Source organism: Sapajus apella, unplaced genomic scaffold (assembly GCF_009761245.1).
Source record: "Sapajus apella isolate SASKATOON/1434 unplaced genomic scaffold, GSC_monkey_1.0 scaffold97, whole genome shotgun sequence".
Taxonomy (NCBI): Eukaryota; Metazoa; Chordata; class Mammalia; order Primates; family Cebidae; genus Sapajus; species Sapajus apella.
The window spans coordinates 2,701,246-2,722,968 of NW_022437037.1; the positions used below are offsets into that span (position 1 = coordinate 2,701,246).

The 21,723-nt window shown below is 56.6% G+C and overlaps 1 protein-coding gene across 1 annotated transcript in view; it reads right to left on the bottom strand.

Annotated features, from left to right (window-relative positions):
• Positions 1-21,264, bottom strand: part of FAM102A (family with sequence similarity 102 member A) — a 40,719-nt gene extending 19,455 nt beyond the window's left edge. Inside the window, exon 1 of the mRNA XM_032257375.1 lies at positions 20,241-21,264. Within this exon, the coding sequence (XP_032113266.1) occupies positions 20,241-20,386 (146 nt within the window). The 5' untranslated portion in view covers positions 20,387-21,264. The remainder of the gene's footprint in view (positions 1-20,240) is intronic.
• Positions 21,265-21,723: the final 459 nt, after the last annotated feature.

A 21,723-nucleotide genomic window follows, 5' to 3' on the forward strand; every position in this document is an offset into this window, starting at 1 on the left:
AAAAAAAAAAAAAAAAAAAAAAAAAAAAAAAAAAAAAATGGAGAACACCACAGGGAAGGGAAGGGAAGATGAGTGGGGAATGTAGAGATGAGCTGGGGCTAATTCAGGTGTGGGGTTAGGGATGGCCCTTAGGGCAGTGACATCTGAGCAAGGCTTAGAGGGAAGTGGGGACTGCAACCAAGCAAAGATGGGGGAAGGGCCCTCCAGGTGAGGGAGCAACAAGTGCAGAGGCCGAGGCAGAAACACACTTGGCATGTGGAAAACCAGTGCAGAGGCCAGTGGCTGAAGAGAAGCTGCGGGGAGGTCGGAGGGGATGAGATGGGTGATGGAGCAGGGGCAGGTCCCGCCAGTCCTCAAGGGTGTGAGACGACTCTGCATTTGATTCTGACAACAGCTCTGTCTTGCCACCGTGGACTGTGGCTTAGGCAGAGGCTGAAAAGAGCCACAGAGGGGAGCAGAAGGGCAAAGAGAGCAGAGACATTTCCCAGGCAGCCAGAGGAGGCCCAAGCTTGAAAGGGGGAAGGCTGGGGAGAAGCCATGGTCCTCATACTTCACCTAGAATTGGAAGCAGCTGCTGGAGGCCTGGGGAGGCAGCTCGGTGCCCTGGGCGTGTTGAAACACCCAATGGAACTGGGATTAGTGTCTGGGAACAAAAGCTGGCAGTGAATTGTGGGCTTTCTCCCATCCCTTCTGAGAGTGCCGTGGGAACACCAGCCAGGAAGCCTAAGGCTCATTGTGGTTCCAGGGCCAAGCCAGAGAAAGTCACGTGGAGCCCTCCTAGGCTCAGGTAACAGGCAGGTTTCCTCTCTCCACAGGAAGGGCTCACAGGATCAGCACTGGGCCTCCCTCTGGTTTCTACAGAGCTCTGAACAATCACCTATTAGCAGCCACCAGTCCCATGGGAAGAGGCGAGCAGCCTTGCCCTGGCCCATGGCCAGAGGTCATAGCAAGGGTGAAAAAAAACACAGCTGAAGTGGCCACCTCCTGAGGGCCTACTGTGTGCAGCCAGGAACTCTTCAACCCTGAAAAGTGACTGCTACCACAGCCTACTTTACAGATGAAGAAAGTGAGGCTCAGAAATGCTGCGTAACTCACCCGAAGTCACAGCAGAACTGGTCTCGACCCCAGCCCCATCTGTGTCCACAGCCTTTGTCACATCTGGGACCCAGCTCTACAGCTGCCTCAGGGCCCACACTACCTTCCTCTCAGCCCTGGAGCACCTCTAGTGGGAAGCAGCTGGGCACCCCCAGGCAGGTGGCACGAAGTCCCATGCAGGGGGCAGGGATCATGGGGGGAGATGAACGCAGGCTCAGATCAGGGGTTGGGTGAGGGGTGCTCATGACGAGAGGCAGGAATGAGGATGCCAGGCAGGCAGCCATGAGCCCCAGGTTGGGAGCTGGCCAGGTCAGGATTGAGGACATCTCAGAGCCTTGATTTACTCAGAAACCTTTTATTAAGCCCCCACCAGGTGCTAGGCACTGCTGAAGGCTCTGGGGACACAAGCAATAAACAGAGAAGACAGAAATCCCTGCCTTCAAGGGGCTTCTACTCTGGCAGTGGGTAGGAGACAGACAAAACCAGGCAAATGTGTGCTGGCTAGCCTGAAGTGCATCGGAGAAAAGGAACCGAGAAGGAGGCAGACGGTGCCCCAGCAACGGAGGCACCAGGGAATGAGGGCCAGAGAAGGTCTTCATGGGAAGGTGACATCTAAGCTAAGACTGAAGCGAGTGGCCACAGATACCTGGCGAAGAGCAATCCGGGCACGAGGAACGGCAAGTGCGAAGCCCCTGAGGTGGGAATGTGCCTGCCGTGTGTAAGGAGGACCCAGGGGCCAGTATGGCTGGGCCGAGATGGGGGGGCAGGAGTGGGACAGGGAGACTGGAGAGGCAGCCTTGACCCCAAGCCTACAGAGGGACTGTATGGCAGGGCAGTCCCCATGGTGTCCACTGGTCACAGCAGCAGCAATTGGGCAAAAATGGGAAGAACTGAGGACTGCTCTGATGGCACCCGGTGGGCAACGTCAGAAGGGAAGGAGGGGAGGATAGGCAAGCTGTGCTCCCCGGCAGGGAGAGACGGCCCATCAGACCCGCAGGAAGGTAACATGCAGAAGGGGATCTATCTATGTGACCCCATTTTAATTTAATTAATTAATTTTTTTGGAGACAGATTCTTGCACTGTTGCCCAGGCTGGAGTGCAATGGCTTCACTGCAACCTCTGCCTCCCGGGTTCAAGTGATTCTCCTGCCTCAGCCTCCTGAGTAGCTGGGATTATAGGCATGCGCCACCACACCCGGCTAATTTTTGTATTTTTAGTAGAGACAGGGTTTCACTATACTGGCCAGGCTGGTCTCGAACTCCTGACCTCGTGATCCGCTGGCCTCGGCCTCCCAAAGTGCTGGAATTACAGGTGTGAGCCACCGTGCCTGGCCTTGTTTAAAGTGACATATGTAAATGCCCACAAGCACAGAGAAAATGGGAGGTGTCCACATCAAATTGCAAATAAAGGCCACCTCTGGCCACTGAAGGGTCTGGAGACTTGGGTAGTGAAAAAGGACAGAAAGGATGAGGACGGAGAGCATGGTGCCCCCTTTGTTCTTCTTTTTGAGCAGGAAGTATCTGTTGTATTTCTTTTTTTTTTTGAGACAGAGTTTCGCTCTTGTTACCCAGGCTGGAGTGCAATGGCACGATCTCGGCTCACCGCAACCTCCGCCTCCTGGGCTCAGGCAATTCTCCTGCCTCAGCCTCCCGAGTAGCTGGGATTACAGGCATGCGCCACCATGCCCCGCTAATTTTTTGTATTTTTAGTAGAGACGGGGTTTCACCTTGTTGACCAGGATGGTCTCGATCTCTTGACCTCGTGATCCACCCGCCTCGGCCTCCCAAAGTGCTGGGATTACAGGCTTGAGCCACCGCGCCCGGCCTGTATTTCTTAAAGTACACCTGACTGAAGGGAACCCACTCCCCTGGCAGTCCTGGAGACTGCAATGTGGCGTGGAGTGGAAATGCCTCACTGTAGAATGACCCCACCCAAGCACTGTGATGCCTGGGGGAGGGCCCAGGGTCCTGAGAGCCGAGTGCCACCAGAGCCGGCTGTGACCTCCGTGGTCTGCAAGTGCTGAGAGAGCAGGCCTGGGTTGCTGGGTGCTGTGCATAGCAGTACCCAACACAAATCTCCAGTGACCAGAGGCACAACCAGCTGCCCGTCTCACAAAGTAAAAAGTGTGGGGAAAAAAAACTGAAACAAGCAGCTATGAAGAAAAATTATAAATAAGATGTTTATTAAGAAAACAGGCCAAGCATGGTGACTCATGCCTATAATCCCAGCAGTTTGGGAGGCTAAGACAGGAGACTCCCTTGAGGACGGGGCTTGGAGACCAGCCTGGTCAACACAACAAGACCCTACCTTTATTAAAAATGAAAGAAAATCATAGGACCGTGCACCCTCCTCAGTGCCCCCTGTCCCAACTTACCCTAATGTGGCCCAGGTCTAGGCTAGAGAACTGAAATTTTAAAATGATAGAACCAAGGCCCAGAGGAGGAGATTGTTTTAACCCAGAACCCTGGACTTCAGGCTCCCTGGCCAAGCAGCTTATTCACACTGGTGTGAGGGGACAACATCCAGAAGGCAGGCAGGGAGCTCAGAGCAGGTCTGACCAAAGGTGGGGTAGAGAGGTTATCAGAGCCGCTGCCTTCATTTCTGTCCAAGAATTATTTCTATAATCGAAATTGTTTTGCTTTTTTCTTCTTCACCCTCACCTTTTGTTTCTTTCTGTGTGTGTCTTTATTTTATTGTTTTTTTCTTTTTTCATTTTTTTTCTGTTTCCTTTTTTGTTTCTTTTTAAAAAATTTTTTTAATTTTTTCCATAATTGAAATTTAAATTGAAAATGAGAAAAGGGTATGGGTTAGGAAGGCTGCTTATAAGCAAAAGAGATGTGAACCCCCAGCTACGTGGTTCAAACCCTGGGCCCTCCCAAGGCACCAAGTGGAATTACCCCCTGCAGTACATGAGGCCTGCTGGCAGGGCTGGCCGCCCGCCTGGGAAGAAACAGTGATGACCCGCCCTCCTGGGCCTGGGGTTGCAGGGCATGCTTCCCCAGCTCCCCGCTGCCAGGAAAAGGTAATTACAGAGACTGGGTTTCATTTTTAGCTTGAAGATATACAATTAAATATGTAAATCTCAGTGAGGCGGGACAAGCCCTGCACCCACCACAGCCACTGTGGCCATCTCAGCAGTGGAATTTGGCTATTTCTGGGCTGTCCTGAAACAGCAGAGCACCCCAGCAGGCTGGTGTCCTTGGCCCTGGGAAGGCTGCCCAGTGACCTGACCACCCTCTGACGCACCCCAGGAAGCCATGCCGGGTGGCGTGGGGAGACACAGGGACCTGTGTTCCAAATCAGACCAGGACCTCCACAATGTATCCACGAGGACTGACTACGGTGCGGGCTCGGGATGCGGGACACAACGTGAGCAACCTCCTGGTTGAGGGAGGAGACAGCCATTACACAGGAAATGACTGCAGTCACCGCCAGTCTCCCAGGAAGTCGAAGGGGCTACGAGAGCGGTGAACAGAGCAGGCCCTGACCTATTCTGGAGGCAGGAGGGCGAGAAGCCTCCCTGGACAGTAATGTTAGAGCTGGGACCTCAGGCAGAGGTCAGCTGGGTGAAGATCTGGGAACAAGGAGGTCCCAGGCAGGCGGAACAGCACAGGGAAGACCCGGAGGAGGGAGGTGGCTCCCAGGAAGAGACTCCCTGGAAGGCCAGAGGGTGGATGAGGCTGGTGAGGAGGAGAAGCCGCCAAGTGACTCAGATAACCCATCTCAGCGAGCCTCAACTTCCTCATCTGTAAAAGGACGACCTGCCCATCACCCAGGGCTGTTGGGGTGGCTGTGGTCCCATAGCACCTCTCTCCACTGCTCAACAGAGGGAAGACGCAGAGAATTCCCGCCACTGTGGTCCCGAGGTCAGTTCACTGCCACATCCCCAGCACAGTCCTGCATCACTGTCCAGTAGGTGCAATAAGAAGATCCCAAAGCCTTGGCAACCCCAGGTCTCCATCACCAGGGTGACAGGAGGTTCGTGCCATAGTGCCGTGGGCGCCACCTCCTGGCCTCAGGCTGCCAGGCCCACAGGATCCCTACAAACAGGGGTCAAATGGGCCCATCAGGGCCTCTCCTCAGAGTCGGAGCAAAAGTGCATGCCTGGCTGGCAACCCTCACAGGAGCAGAAGTCAGGAAAAGGGAATCTGGGTATCAGTGGGACAGCCCAGCCTGTGACAGGGCTCCAGTGTGATCCCCACTCTCAATACTTTGCCTTCCCAGTTCCAGTACTCAGAGACACACGTCTTACCTCCACTGGGTGCTCAACACGAAGCCCTGGCGGGGCAGGTGCTCAAACTCACGAGCAAAGAGACAGGGGCGAGGTCCAGCAGGACGGGCTTCTCGGATAAAAATATCCACTGGCTCATGACAAATGAAGATTCCCAGTGAACCCTGCCAGAACCACAGACTCCGCGGGACAGGGTTTCTCTTTGTGAGGGGCTGTCCTGTGCAGAACCACAGACTCCGAGCGACAGGGTTTCTCTTTGGGAAGGGCTGTCCTGTGCACAGTGGGATGTTTAGCAGCATCCTACCAGTAGCACAGCCCCAAGTGTGACAACCAAAAATGTCTCCAGAGATCGCCAAATCAACCCCAGTTGACAGCCACTGCTGCAGGCCTTAAAAGGACATTTTCAACAAGCTCCCAGGTGATTCTGACGCAGGGAGCTGGGCACCCAGCTAAGAGACAATAGCGCTGTGATAGGCATGTGCAACCCCAGGTTCCAGCTGTGCTCCAGGGTTCCTGAGAGTGCTGGTCCCCCAGAGCAGGGCCCCATCACTTAAGACTATCACTTATGTCCCTCCCCTGCCATCCGCCTGCCCCTCCTTCAGCCACACTCACTCCCACCCTGCCTGCTCTCCCAGCCTTGGCCTCGTTCCTGGAGGAGTGAGCGACAAAGTGATGCAATCAGAGTTCCCGGCTGATGAAACCCAGCCCAGACTAGAGAGAGCGAGAGTCTAATAAGGAAACAATTTAAATCGACAACATCTGCCTTGTGCTTCCCTGAAGAGAAGAGGATACAGCCGCCTGGGAGGGGCCTGCCCAGGGACCAGCCAAGGCATCTGAACAGGGGCTAAAGAGCCAACGTGGCAGCACAGCAGCATCTGGCTTCTGCCAGGGGTTCACGGGGAGCAGTTCAGTCCTAGCATGGCCAGCGCCTCTTCCTGCAAAGAGGCAGCAAGAAGTTTCTAGAAGCCAAGCCACTGGAGCACTCAGATCAGCCACCTGGCATCCCCAAAATGCTCTTTACTCCCCTGCCAAAGACAGCCCTATTAGTGATGGCCCGGGGATTGGTGGGTGGGCTGGGACGGAGGCTGGCATCACAGGTGATCCAAACAAGCACAGAGTGGACAGCCCACTGGGGCTTCAGAAACTCCAAGATGGAAAAGGGGCAGGGCACAGGGACAGCGTAGAGGGAAGTCAGGTCACTCAGGCTTGCTAGACAAGTATCAGGGTTGGGTGAAAGGATTCTGGAGTCAGACACATCTAGGTCTGAATCCTGCCACTCACCAGTCAAGCAGCAACCTTGAGACTGATCTTCAAAAAACCCCACACAAGCTGGGTATGGTGGTGTGCACCTGGAATCTCAGCTACTCCAGAGGCTGAGGCTGGAGGACTGCTTGAGCCAGGAAGTTCAAGACCAGCCTAGGCAACATAGCAAAACTCCATCTCAAAAAAAACAGCCCAAGCAGGCACGTGCGGGCATCCCTGTTTTACAAGCACAGGCAAGTGGCTGCCCTGCTCTGCCCTCTGTACCCAGAGTCAGGTTGTGCAGATGGCTTGAGCTACTGCCCAGGCAAATGCCCTGTAAATGCCATTCTCAAGTGATGCAAATGATCACTCTCTCTTGCTCTTACAGCCCAAGAGGGAACAGGCCATTGAAGGAACCCAAAGTAAACTACTGGCTTTAACCAAGAATCCCACACACCTGGGCAAAGATGCCCCTGGCACCCAGTATGGCCCAGCCTGGTTCCTGTTTCCCAGGCACCCTCCTGTGTGCCAAGTGATTCTCAAGCATCACCTTCCTGCTTCTACTTCACAGATCAGGAAACAGACACTCAGGGAGGCCAGGCACTTGCTGCAGGTCACACGGGAGGTGAGGGGTGGTCTGTACTCCCAGGCCCCCCTTCAGGAACCCACCCCACCTTCTGATCTTACAGAATCCCTGGGGAATCTGCCAGGGCAGTGCAGCCATTCTCCTGAGACTGTGGCATGAGCATCTGTCACGCTAGCGACCCTGGACCCTGTGCTGTATGGGCTAACCCTTCACCTCGAGTCTCAATCCCAGGGAAGAGGCTTTGAGACCAGGCCTATGCCAAGGTAGGGAGGGTCACTGGGTCAAAGTTTGGGGCCAGTGGGCTGTGGCTCTGAGCCAAATCCGTCAAGACCTGCTGGTGTTGAGGACCAAGTCAGGGCAATCCAGGAGGGAGAAGTAGAAAAATGTCCCCCCCAGCAGGCCCTGCAGTGGCGGGGGGCGTTAAAATGAGCCCCCCATTTCCTGAACACTTCTGCATGTCAGGCACTGAGCCAAGCACTCTCCCCGACGTCAAGAATCCACAGCCCAGCCTTAGGAGACGGGTGCTATCAGCCTATTACCCCATCGCAGCCAAGGAAACACAGGCCCAGAGGAGGGAAAGCACTTGCCCAAGGTCTCCTGACCAGGAGAGGGCTGTGATCTGAAGCCACCACTGTCTGACCCCAGAGCTGCAAGCTGGGCTCCCATGCCAGGGTTGGGCCCAAGACCCCAGCGGTTCAAAGCAAGAAGACAGAGCGGGTGTCAGGCTGGGCTGTGCTGGCAGATTCCCCCCCACCAACCCAGGACCCTTGCCCACAGAAAACACAGAGCTTCAAGGCTGGCCAGGCTCCCAGCAGGTTTGCCCAGCTCCCAGCAGGCTTGCCCGCAAGGCATGGAGAAGCAGAGACTGAGGCTCAAAGCCAGGCTCTGGTACCTACTGGACATGACCTCTCTGGACTCAATTTGGCTCTGCGCCTGTCTTACAGAGTTGCTATAGGACCTGGCACAGTGGACACCCATGCTGAATGGAATCAGGGACTAGACCTCCAGAAGTAACACTGAGAGGCACCTTGAGTTCCCCTCAGAGGCAGGTGGTCCAGCAGGAAGCTGGGCATGCAAAGCCCCTGACCCAGTCCCCCATCCTCTTCTCTGCCCTAGAACCATGGATCAGTATATTTCGGCAAGTCTTTTTTTTTTTTTTTTGAGGTAGGGAGGTCTATGTTTCTTCCTGGGCTCCAGTGATCCTCCTGCCTCAGCCTCCCAAGCAGCTGAGATTACAGGCGTGAGCTACCACACCTGGCTTCCTTACATCTTTAACCTGGCTGGGACACCCTGGTTGGGACATCCAGGGAAGGGGACCACCGGGTGGCCTAGTCATGCCTGAGCCGGTCCTGGCTGACTCATGCCTGGGTGGTGGTTGATTCACCCAAGGAGGAAGGGGAGAGGATGAACAGATCCCTCTCCCCAGGGATTGGATCCTCGAATGACTAGACTCAAGTCACTGGCTGCCTCTGTCCTCTCTACCCGTACCCTCCATCCCAGCCCATCCCAAGGGCACCCCCTACACACTGCAGGCTTCCTCTTCTAGGCCTGGGTCTTAGGTTCCTGTGGGAACCTCCCAGACTGCGGAGGTCCTGGAGGAAGGGCCTCTGTTTCCCTCACTGCTGCTTCCCCTGTCCCAAGGATGACGCTGGGCACACGGTAAGTCAGTAAGTAACTAATGACTAAATAAGCACCCTTCACACCCCTGCTCCCGTAAGGGCTGCCCCTAAGCCTTCTTGTGCCACCTTCATGGAAGGATAGGGCCTCATTCTCTGCAGAGTCCAAGGGGCCAGGGGTCACTGCCATTGCTGGCTCTGCTACCCAGCTGTTCCTACTGATCCATACAGTATGCCCTAAGGCTTCCTGGACTTCTGAGGTGACCAGGAGATAATCATGAACTGCTCCGCCAAAGTCACTTTTCCTCCCAGCCCTGCACAGACTCAGACCTGTTTTTCCAGCCATCTTCATTGGTTCCCCAAGATTCCAGCCACCATGGGCTAAGCATCAGGCTGGAGTGTGAGGGCCTGACTCACTGGTCTCTACCTCCTCCCCAGACATCTGATTCCCTGAAGACTCACAGAGCAATCCTGGACCAATCTTTGCCTCTATCATTTAGGCTCCATATACATTTACTGAGCACTTACTAAACATCAGACCTGCTTTGGACACTGGGGACACATCCCAAGAGCCTAGTCTCAGTCTTGCCTGTATCCAAGATGGGTGTGGCCAACATTAAAAAACCCTTAGGGGCTGCTGCACCCCAATGTCAGGCTTTCTCCTGGCATTTGGGGAGAGCACAGTCAGCCAAACGCCCCTTCGTAAAGACAGGGTTCAGGGGAGAGCAGGTGGAGTGGCAATTCCCCCTCATCCCACTATGCTCAGCACCCCTCTGAGAGATGAATGTGCCTAAGAGTCTCCCTGGCTCTGGGCCCCAGGCACGGACAGTTGTCTTGGCCAAGGCAGTGGCCTGATTCTAATTACAAATGTTTGCTGAATAGGTGAACCATAGGAAGAGAAATGAGAAACAATTACAGGGACAGAGGGAGAAGAAATAGGAACCCTTCCTTTCTGCTCTCACCCTGCTGCCAGGCTTTGCTGAGTCCGTACTCCATGCCAGGGGCTATCATGGGCACATAACAGGCACTAACCCATTTCATCCAAGCATCAAGAAGCTTATTAACCCATTTCACAGATGAGGAAAGCAAAGTTCATAGAGATCTAGTCCTTTGGCAGCCTCGGGAGCCCGCCCTCCCGCTGAACTGCCAAGCCCCACAGCCCAGCACCCCCTGCTGGGGTTTGCAAGAGGCAGGAAGAAAATCTCCAGCCAGAGAAGCCTGTTTGCAGCTGCCAGGATGAGTTACTGCCTTGTAAACAAGAGTGATGTTTATCAGGCCAGAACCGTTTGGGCTGCATCACCAGAAAGACCCAGGAAACACCTGAGGACTTCCTTCAGGCTTCCAGATACCCAAAAAGGTGCCTTGTTTTTGTCTCAGACATCCACCTAGCACCACCCAAAAGTGTGGGGCATCTCAAGGCTTGTTTCTGGCACAGAGATGTGCAGAACTTGCAGATTCTCTGAGAGAACATACCCACGAAACCAGCTCCCAAGAAGCAGATTACAAGCCCCCAGAAGTTCCTTCCAGACATGACTGCCCTCAACAAAGACCGCACTGCCCTGACTTGTATCAGAAAGGTTTTTAAACTTTGTATAAATGGCATCATATCCTTTTTTTTTTTTTTTGCCTAAGCTGGAGTGCAGTGGTGTGATCTCCGCCTCCCGAGTTCAAGTGATTCTCCTGCCTCCTCAGCTTTCTGAGTAGCTGGGATTATAGGCATGTGCCACCACGCCCAGCTATTTTTTTTTTTTTTTTTTGTAGTTTTAGTAGAGACGGGATTTCACCATGTTGGTCAAGCTGGTCTTGAACTCCTGACCGCAAATGATCTGCCCGCCTCAGCCTCCCAAAGTGCTGGGATTACAGGCATGAGCCACCGCGCCCAGCCGCATCATACACTCTTGTCTCCGGCTTTCTTTGCTCAAAGTTGTTTGTGAGACTGGTTCCTGTTGTGAGTGGCAGCAGCTTGTTCATCCTCAGCATTGGACGGTATGCCTTGGGTTTTGTTTGGAGTAATTCCGTGATGACAGAGGTGGAAAGCCGCCCTTCTCAGCTGACAGTCACCTGCCCTTCTGCAACCTGCAGCCCCAAGCAATCAACTCCATGGCTGCCCTTGGTGGTTCTAAACTACAAATGTGACTCTGATTCACATCCTTCTGCGGCTCTCACCCCTCCGTGTACAGTCCAAACCCCTCCCCTCAACTCCTACTAACTGCAAGCTCCCTCCGAGGTCGGCGGCCCCTCTTTCCTGCTCAGCGAGCTCACTCTTGCCATGCCTCCATCCCAGGCTGCTCTTCTCCCACCGCCACCTGCTAATCCTACTCATGCCCCAGAACCGAGCCCAGCATCCCCTCCTCAGGGCCCATGGCCATAGCACTGATGGGATTTGTGCACCTCCCCTCACTGGAGGGCCCTGCAGGGGTGGGGGCCACATCTCCAGGGCCCAGCCTGAGCCCCACACCCAGAAGGTACCCAGGAAATTGTCTGAGGGAATCCTAGGGGGAGCAAGGAGCCACAGGTCTGCTGCCCCACATCTGCAGAGTCTGCTCAGAGAGGAAGTGGTGAGAGGTAAGAGTGCCTTACACCCAGACTTCCGCCCTCCCTGAGCACTAGACAGCCACCTCCTCTCTGGGCAGGGTTAGTCTGTCCTTAGCTGCCAGGTGCCTCGCCCTGTGCTGAGTAGGTAGCCCTCCTGCTCCCGTGCGAGCAGCCCTGTGAGGACGAGGCTGAGGCTGACAGGACAAGGCCTTTAGCCAAAGTCACAGGGCAATCAAGCAGCTGCCAAGGTCCAATTGCCATGCTTGGAGTCAGGCCCCAGCCCCCTCCTCCTTCCCACTCTGCCTGCTATGAGCATCCCTACCCCGTGCAGAGGGGCCCACCCCACCCACACCATCGATGCCTCCAGCTGCCTCTCAATTGCAGCCTCTGAGCCCGTGGAGGCACCCAGCTGTCCGGTATGTGAGTGAGGGCTGCTCCTGACACAGAGTGACACCTCGGGCCTGAAAAGGGAATGGGGTGGGGGGTGGGTCCAGCAGCTGACAGCAGCCACAATGAGGTCCCGCACCAGCACTCACACTGGTTCAGAGCCAGGGGACAAAAGCCAGGAGAGAAAAGCTCTGGCACCAGGGCAGTGCCAACCCACAGCAGGAAGCCCCAAGACCAAGATGCAATAATGCAAGAAGGACTACTCTTGCCCGTGAAGGGCCCACAGTCTGGGGAATGAGCTAGAGATGTGGACAGAGACTGCAGCACCCTGAGATGAGGGCCCACAGAGAACATACAAGGCCAAAAGAGGCCAAGGAAGGCTTCCTGGAGCAGGTGGCTCTTAGGCTGAGAAGAAATTCAACGAACAGAGAAGTGGGGGAAGGGAACTTGAGGAAGAGGCAACTGCAGGAACAAAGGCACAGAAACCAGAAGGGTAAGGAGCAGTGGCAGCCGATGGGAGGCCAGCCTAAGGCCTGAGGCCAGGAGTGGCAGGGGCTTCCCATCTACCTAGGGGCTACTGTCTCTCTCACCCACACCCCTGCCCACCTGCAGCCTGACAGCCAATGCCCTCTGCCTCCGTGGGAAGCTGCCTTCTGCCTGCCAGAGCCTAAGCAAAAGCACCCCAGCCCAGCCTGGGCCCACCCAGCAGGAATGCTCCAACTCGCACTGGCTCACAGCCAAGCATCCCCCTGTGGGGCAAGTTCAAGCCAACAAGGGACAAGAGAACACAGACCCCACTGGGGACCCTGAACTCAGACACCTGGTGTGCTTCTCATCAGCTCCCACCCCTGGCCCAAGTGGAAAGTGCCCTCTCCCAGCAGCACTTTATCAGTCCATGCAGCGGCATTGGCCCTGCCATACCTCAGCCTGGGCACAGGAGGACAGACTGTGGCACATGCAGTAGTGTGTGCACCGTATGCCAGGAGCGACGCTGGATGTCTGACAGACATTATCTCACCGCGTCCTCTGAAAGCACCAGGAGCCAGGCACCAGCAGCCCTGCTTCTTAGGGACGGTCACTAAGGCTCGGAGGCCAAGTCCCTTGCCCAAGGTCACAGAAGCCGGGTGAGAACGTCTCCCACAGGCCTGGAGGCAGGGAGGCAGCAAGGCAGAACAAGCAGGCAGAAAGGCCTCTATCAGAGCTTTTCCTCCCAGCCACTGAAACCAGCTGGTTAGAGGGAGAGAGGGCCAGGCAGGGGGGTGCGGGCAGCTTCAGGCCTGCATGTGAGAGCTCTTCCAAGCTCCGGGTGCCAAAAGAGGTTCAGAGCAAAGATCCAGGGTTTGCAACCACAGCCCTATGCAGACACAGAAGCCAGCCACAGGTTGGGCAACGTCAGGCCTTAATGAGCCACAGAGAGTAGTCTAATCTCATAGTGGGTGGCTAACAGGTCCCAGGTCATATCTGGAGCCCTGGGGCAGGTATGGTGTCCCCACAATCCAAACCACTTGCTGAGGAGGTGGATAATAAAGAGCAACACCCTCTCCCCACCCTACATTAGTTCCGGATCTCTTTCTAATCAAATCTGGTGTCTCTCCCCTGCTTAAACTTCCTGGGGCTCCCTGGTAAGATGAGGATACATCTAAACTGGCTGTGCTGCAAATATTACTGCCTGTCCCCAGCAGCACGCGAGTGACGGCAGGGTCACTGCATACCAGTCACCAGATGCCACACATGGAGTCCCTCAGCTCCTGACCCCTTAGCAGACATGCCAGCAGCCATCCCAGGGCACAAGCAGGGCCTCTCAAATGCAAGTCAGGACTCCCAGGTACTAAACAAGCAAGGTTTAAAGGCACTCAGGGCCTCCCAGCCATGCCTGGACAAGCAGGGCCCTCAGGCACGTGATGTGGTTGCTGCTAAGAGCCCCTGGCCAGAGCAGCTCCCAGAACGGAGCAGGAAGCGAAGAACAGGCCTCAGGGAATAGCCTGGCTCCACGGAGCCAGATCATCTCGGGTCAGGGCTGCTGCCAGGCTGGCGGGTAGGCAGTAGGGGCTGCCAAGGTGGCACCTGCCAACAGTGTGGCCAGCTGGCAGCAAAGGCTAGATCCAAGGAGCAGACATCAAGGCCATGCACAGGCAGGGCAGCTTCAGGCTTCCCTGCAGCCACCAGCAGCATAGCCTGACCTCATGGGAACCAGCAGATGGCCTGGCGCCACAGCCTCGCTGCCCGGGCTGGCCTCTGAGGCCACCCAGCCATGCCCACTTCTGCCAGCAGGCCTTCTCTCCACAGGCCACTCTGCCTCTTTGTGCCCCAGCCTGTACATGGAAGGCCTTCTGCCAGCACCCAGGGGCCCAGGCTGGCCTAAGGCAGCACACTTCAGGAGTCCAAGGCATCCTACGGGGTCAGGGGAACTCGACTGGACAGCCCACACCGAAAGGCAGCTGAAAAGCCCCTTGAGCCAAACACTGCCATGCACCACTGTCGCCAGTTCTTCCAACTTAAAACAAATGGGAAGTCTAGATTTCCATGCAATCACAAACCACTGGCGCACCGCAGGGGTCGACAAACCCTGGCTACATTTGGCCACTGTGCCCCCATCCATCTCCTGGCACTTACTAAGTACTGGCATGATGCCAGCCCTGCAGTTGAAGAAGCCCACCTGCCCACTCTGCCTGCCAGCCCTCTCTCCAATCTGCCTACTCCTCTGACTGCTACCGCCAGGCGAGCAGTACTGGCCAGCCAGCTCCCATTGTCCCTCCCTGGGTGCAAGTCAGGCCCCTCTACCTTTTCTACCTGGCAACCATGGCACACAGCTCTGCTGCCCCTGGGCAGGACTCCTGAGGCCAGGAACATACCAGCACAGCCACCCATTACCTTAACTTACTCCATCCCCTCCTCCACCCTCTCTGTACCCCAGCTCCTTGCCTGACCCTGGAACAAGTAAATGCTGGACAGGAGCCTCTATGCCAAAGGCTTATCCTGACCCCCTCCCTATTTAATTCCTCTCAGCCTTCAAGGCTCCCAGGAAGGGTCACTTCTTCCATGAAACTCTCCCTGTGTCAGTGATGTGCCCCAAGAGGACAAAGACCATGCCCAGCCTGAGGTAAGTGACAGATCCACATCTGTCAAATAAATGGACACACACCTGGACAGAAATGCCTCCCCAGCTGGCGCCTGCTGGGGTCCAATGGGACACAGAAGGGCACACCATAGATCTGCCTAGCTCTGAAGCTTCCACGATGCCCACCAGGCTCACTGCCCCCACCTAGCTGGGAGCTCCATGGAAACGGGGTCATCTAATCATAATCACCTCCAGAAGCCCAGGACAAAGCAGGTGTTCGGGGAAAGTGGAACAGGCGCACGTGCCTACCAGCCTCCTCTCCCTCCCCAGTGTGCTCTGCCTCCAGAGTGCCTGCTCTGTGAACGAAAGTGGGTGCTCTGCCAATCTAAGAATCCCACCAAACCTCCACGGCCCCTGCTTCGCTCAGCCCTGAGGGACAGAATTCTGTGTCCACCTCCACCCTGCCCTCCTAGAGCTCCACACTGTGCCTACAAGCAGGCCTCCCCCAGCAGTAGATTCAAGCAGCATTCCACAGCCTTTTCCCAGAAGGGCGGGCGAGGGACCGGCTGGGGGGGTGCGGAGTGCGGTGGGGGGGTATGGAGGCTCTGGCCACATGTGTGTGGAGTGTGAGCAAAGACCCGGCCAGGCAGGCCTCCTCAGGGACTGGGCCTGGCATGGGGCCTCCAGCTGCAGCACCGACCTGGCCAAGGCCTTCTTCACACTCAAAGAACCCCACTTGTGCCTCCAGGCCACCAGCCCAGCCGTGCCATGGAAGGCAGGCAGCACCTTTGTGGTGAGCAGCCACAGTCCACCAAAGGCTGCCCAAATCAAAAGCCCACTGATGATTCAAGCCTACCAAAGAAGAAAGGCCACAGGAGGGGCCTCCAAGTCACAGCTGTCTGCTTCTTGGACAGTCTGGCACCCAAATATAGAGCACAAGGGGACCCCAGAGAGACCCCTTCCCACTTCTGGCCCAGGCTGCCTCCTTCATACAAAGAGAGTTACTAAGACACAAGGGACAGAGGTCAGGGCCAGACCCAAGTCCACTAAGCTATGCCATCAGCTCCTCCTGTGAAGTGGCCCTAGCAAGTCATTTATCTGCCCCAGACCTCGGTTTCCTCATTTATTGGCTGAGAAAATGCTCTCTGCCCTCATCTCCTCCGGAAAAGACATGCTATGAGGTAAGTCAGCACCTCCCTTGTACTCCCCTTCCCTGGCACCACCAGCCACGTGCAAGGGGCAGGCCACAGGACTGGTGCCAATCTCGAGCACAGACCTCTTGGGTGTTTGGGATTCTTCCTGCCCAAGGGTTGCCTTGGACAGGGTGGTAGCTCCCCAGCTCGCCAGTCTTGGCTGGGACCTCTGCCTCCCTCCCGGGACCCCTGGGAAAGCCTACCAGATGCCATGTGGATACGTATGCCTGGAAGGCCTCCAGGCAGGGACCTTGGCAAATGCTCACCATGCCCCAGTGACTTCAGCCCCACCCCGACCTTATGATCCTGGAGACCCTTTTCCTTGGAGCTCATGAAACCTGGCATGGTGCCTCCTAACTACCCAGCTCTGGACTTTCCTGCACTACCCAATCCACGGAAGGAAATCTTTCTCAGAGGTCTGGGGCTGCCACATTGGTCTGCAGCTGCTTCCAACTGCCATCAAGGCAAGACAGGGCCTTAGAACTGAACCTGCACAAATTCAAATCCCATCTCCTAGCTAAGCAACACAGACCCAGTCACTTCAGCTGTCCTGACCCCAGCTTCCTCAACTATAAGTGGGGTAATGCCATCAGCCCATGGGGTAGGTGGCTACAGGGCCTCAAATGATCATGTATTTGAAGAGCTAGACAAGCCCCAAGCATACAGAATGTGTACAATCAAGGGCGGTTTATAGAACGACAAAATGTTAATTTCCCAATTGTCATTTACCACCTGGGTAAATTTACCACCGTTTACTACCCTGGCATGTGGCTTCACCTCTCTGGCTTCGGTGCCTCTCCGTGTGGCTGAGAGGATTCATGGAAATACCATTTGCAAAAGACTCGGCACCACGGCTGGCACAGAGTGCACGCACTCAGAGCTCAGCAGCATGATGATCGCTGCTCTCAAGGAGGCCTCAGGATGAGGCTGAGCAACAGCCCGATGCACCACTTGCTCTACCTGCTCAAATTGGGTCAGGAGAGCTGTGTACCCAGCTGTTGCCAAGGCAACAAGGGAACCACTCCAGCCAGGAGGGCTGGTGCTGCAGGGGTGGGGCCTTGGGCCTGCTTCACTGACACCGCCCATGCTGCCACCACCAGGTCTCTGGGCCATCTCTGAGGTTCCTGGAGGCAGGGGAAATATGCTACTGGGTCTGGGGCCAGGATCTAACCAGGTCCAGTTCCCCCAGACCCTGCCCCAACTTGGAAACAATGGGCCTTCATTGTCTAGAGGGGCAGACCGTGAAGCAGTGTTCCCAGGCTGCCGAGGCAGGGTAGGTGGGGTGAGCGTGAGGGAGTAGGAACTCAGGAACCCCCATCTACTGGGCAAAAACACAGCAAAAGCCAAAGCAGCTCGAAAGTGGCCTCAGGTTCCAATGTCACCGTCTTGCTATCTCCAACCACACTTGCCCAGCAGCAAACAGGTGCCCGGCAGCCACTAACTGCCCAGCAGCAAACAGCTGGCTATACCTGCCCAACTTTGGAGGGGCTCAATGTCAGTTCCTCCCTCCTCAGCCCCACTCAGGGTGCAGGCAGGACAGGGCTGGGAAAGGCTTTGGGCTCAGCTGAATTCAGGGAATTTGAAGGCTCTTGCCAGGAGGAACGAAGGAAAAACAGAGTTCCAGACCCTGTGGACTAAGACCTGGAACTTCCCAGAGTTTCCCTGATGGGGAAGCAGGTTTAGGGCAATGGAAAAGCCAACAGATAGGGTGACAGTGGCTCCAGGACCTGGAGACCATGCAAAGCCTCAGCCTGGAGCTCAAGATTTATATTCCTCAATGGGATCCAAGACCCTGTCCCCACTCCCAGCTCACATATAGGTCCCCTGCCAACTGGATCTGGTGCCCTTAAGACCTGGAAAGGGCTGGGGCCAGGCCTGGGCCCCTCTACCCACAGAAACCATAACTGCTGCAGCAGTTTGCCTGGGCCAGACATAACACACAGATTATCTCTACTCTAGAGGTGGCTATGACGTCCCCATTTTACAGAAGAGGAAAGTTCAGAGGCACACAAGGGTAGTGGTTAAAAGCACAATCCGAGTTTGAATTCAGGCTCCACTGAATCAACTCAGGCAAATAATTCCCTCGCAGAGCCTGTTTCCATCTCTGTAAAATGGGGATAATAATCCTATTCGGTCCCCTCTTCTACTCCTGCTCCATGACACAGTCCAGGGGTAGTGACAGGTGCTAGTAAAACAGGGAGTACAGCACCAGTCATTGCTGCTTCTTGCAATCAGAGAGGTTAGGTAACTTGCCCAATGTCTCTCAGCCAGTGAGTGAGTAGCCAACCCCAGGGCCTAGCTCTGAGCACAGCCTTCTCTCTGAAACCTGAGGCCGCTGTGTGGGTGGCCTCAGGATCACAGGCTACCCAGGCAACCAAGGAGGGCAGCCACCCCCACCACAAGGGGCAGCCCTTGTCCAAATTCCTCAGATAAGCAGCTCCCAGCAGAACAGGGAGCCAATGCTCAGAAAATGCACCCCACCCGGTCCACAACGGAGATTCCTAAACCTGACTTAGGCTGTGCAGTTCCCCTTCCTTCCCTTCCTCCCAGCAAAGCATCTGACCTCTGGATTCATCCAACAGGTCCCCAAACTGGCCAAGTTCAGTTAACAACAGACTCCTTCGAGGTCCCTGGCAAGCAACTGACTTCCTCTTTCTGGGCCTCAGTTTCTCCACCTATAACACACACAATGGGCTCTCAGAACAGTGAGGCAGCTCTGGCTAACAGGGCCCACAAGGAGGCCCAAGGAGCAAAGAGCAAACAAGCATTTCCCAGGCACTGGGCCAGGCCCTGCCTGTATTGTATTTTATTTCATTTTAATTTTTAAAAAATAGAGACAGAGGCCGGGCACAGTGGCTCACACTTGTCAACCCAGCACTTTGGAAGGCTGAGGTGGGTGTATCATTTGAGGTCAGGAGTTAAAGGCCAGCTTGGCCAACATGGTGAAACACCATCTCTGTTAAAAACACAAATAAATTAGCCAGTTGTGGTGGCATGCACCTGTAATCTCAGCTACTCAGGAGGCTGAGGCAGGAGGATCGCTTGAACCCAGGAAGTGGAGGTTGCAGTGAGCTAAGATTGTGCCACTGTACTCCAGCCTGGACAACAGCGTGAGGCTCCATCTTAAAAAATAAAATAAAATAAAATAAAAATAAAAACACAAAAATTAGCTGGGCATGGTAGTGGCTGTCTGTAGTCCCAGCTACTCCAATGGCTGAGACATGAGAAGTGCTTGAACCCGGGAGGTGGAGGTTGCAGTGAGCCAAGATGGCGCCACTGCAGTACAACCTGGGCAACAGAGTAAAACTATGTCCTCCCAAAAAAAGAAAAAAAAAATAGAGACGGGACTCTCCCTATGTTGTCCAGGCTGGTCTTGAACTCCTGGCCTCAAGTGAGTCTTCCATGTTGGCCTCCCAAAGTACTGGGATTATAGGTATAAGCCATGGTGTCCGGCCTGCCCCGAGTTCTAGCTGCTGCAGCTTCTCCACCTGTATTAGGCCCACTTTCCAGAAGAGAAGGCCCGGAAAGTAACAGAGTCAAGAGTCACACCCCCATCTGTAGGACTCCAAGGCTCTTCTGAGACAGGCCAGAACGATGTGACCCCAGGTGGGCCCAGTCAGCAAAGGACAGCCTGGGAACTGAGTTGCATTCAGCAATAAGCTGGGCAGCTGGACCTGCCAGGATGGGGACCAACAACACAAAACCAAACTCAACGGAGCCTCTTTCAGAGAAGGCAGCAGCCTCCTAGACAAGGTCATTTGCAATGCAAAGCAGCCCAGCTCCAGCCAGAGGAGGACAGTCACTCGGAGGGGGCTGGGTAGGCCAAAATCCAGCCACCTCCCTCCAGCCAGACCAGGGAACGCCAGCCATCGGGCCTACCCAGGCGCCTGGGGGTGCCGAGGAACCCGTGGCTGGCCTGGACTCTAAATCATATGACAGGCCAGTTCGGGTGCAAGGTGGCCTGGAACACCCCTCCCCTGCACACCCACTTAGGGTGCAAATCCCTGACAGGCTCTACCTGCAAATCTGCAGAATGGGCCTATCACAAGCAGCACGCAGGGCCCCAAGAGGGAGCTGAAAGACTAGACCCCCAGGTATCTGGCTGGCGGCTGCCTGGCACCCTGCCAACTTCCTCAGGCCAAGTCCTGCCTTGTGCAACCTGCCCCAGGCACACATAATCCCCCGACCCTCCCCACCCCTGCCCCAAAGGGCCCTTCCACACTTGCCAAGTGGCTAGATCTCGCTCATCAACCCCGCCCCCACCCTCCTTGTAGGCGCGACCGCCCCAGCTCCTACCTTGACGATAAGCTGACAAAATCCCCTCCATCCAGCAGCCGGACCTTGCAGAAGAGGACCCCGTTCACGAAGGGGACCGCAGTCAGCTCCTCCAGAGTGAAAGTGGTTTGGAATTTGAATTTCTTCTTCTTCATCAAGAAAGCCATGAGCGAGTTCCCTGAGTCTGAAGCCCCAAGGGCCAAAAAAGGTGGGGAGGGACGGGATTTCTTTCCGTACACCACACCCCCTCCTCAAAACACCAGAGCCGGATCCCGCCCAGATGGTGGCGGAGGCGGTGGAGATCGGAGTCCCGGGCCCCAGGTCTGAGCGACCGTCCAGTCCAGTTCGCGGCCGGCGGGCTTCACCCTCGGGGAGCCGGGGCTCGGAGGGGTTCGGAGCGGCCGGGGACCTCACCGGCATGTAAACAGCGGGGCATGGGCCAGGAGGCAGAGGCAGAGGCAGAGGCAGGGGTGCCGGGCTGCGGGCGAGCGGCGGCGCTGGCGGGCAGCATCCCGAGCCGCGATCCCCTGGGAGCTCACGCCGCGCGGCTAGGCGCAACGGGCGGACCGGTGAGACTAAGAGCGGCTGCCGGGCGGGCCGGTAAGGCAGAGGGCGGAGGGCGGCCCCGCCCCCGCCCCGCTGGCTGCCGGGGGAGGCGCCCTCCCCGCTCACGCCCCCGCACCTGGGTACCGGGAGGCCAGGGCAGGTGAGGCCCGGGAAGGCGGGGCACCCCCCAGGGGGTGGCCGGGAGCTCTGGGCCTCTCTGGGAGGCGCGTCGGGGTCGCTGCGGGCCGGGAACGTCCGGACGCGGGCCTCCTCCGGGCAGGCACCGGGCCAGCCTCGAGCAGAAGGGGCGCCGCCTCCTCCTTGGTCCTAGGACCCGCGCTGCAGGCCCCAGCGAAGCTGAGGCGCCCTTCGGCCCGGCCGTTGGCGCCCGCCTCGCCCAGCACCCCGCGAGCAGCAGCGCCGCCCCCTGCGCCCCCAACGCTGCAGCCTGAGCCCGGAGAATGCCTGGGCCCGGAGCGGCCGCCAGCCTAGCCGCCGCCGAGCGCGGCAGAGGCGGGGCGCCGGCAGCTCAGCTCGCCCGCGATTGGGCTGCCCGGCGAAGCGGGCGCGCGGCACGATTGGCGGGTGATGGCGTGGGGCGGGACTCGCGGGAGGCAGAGCGGCTCAGGGCTCTCGGATTGGCGCGCCGCGCGGCCGGGCCCGCCTCCTCGGGCAGGGCGGAGCTGAGAGAAGGGAGAAGGGCCCTGGGAAGGCAGTGGGAGGTCGCGGGGTTGGCGGGGCCGGGAGAGCGCGAGCAGAAGAAAAGAAGAAACAATGACTAGGGGAAACAATTTGTGGCTGCAACGGCCTTCCAGGGTCCCGCCAGACTTGAGCTCGTAGAACCCTAAAGCAGGCCCGGAAGGTAGCGAGTCTCCTTTCTCAGAAAGCTGGCGCCCAGAGAGAGCCCCTGGCGGGTCCGCTCGCTCTCCCGGAATCTCTAGTGCCCCTCGGCGCTGAG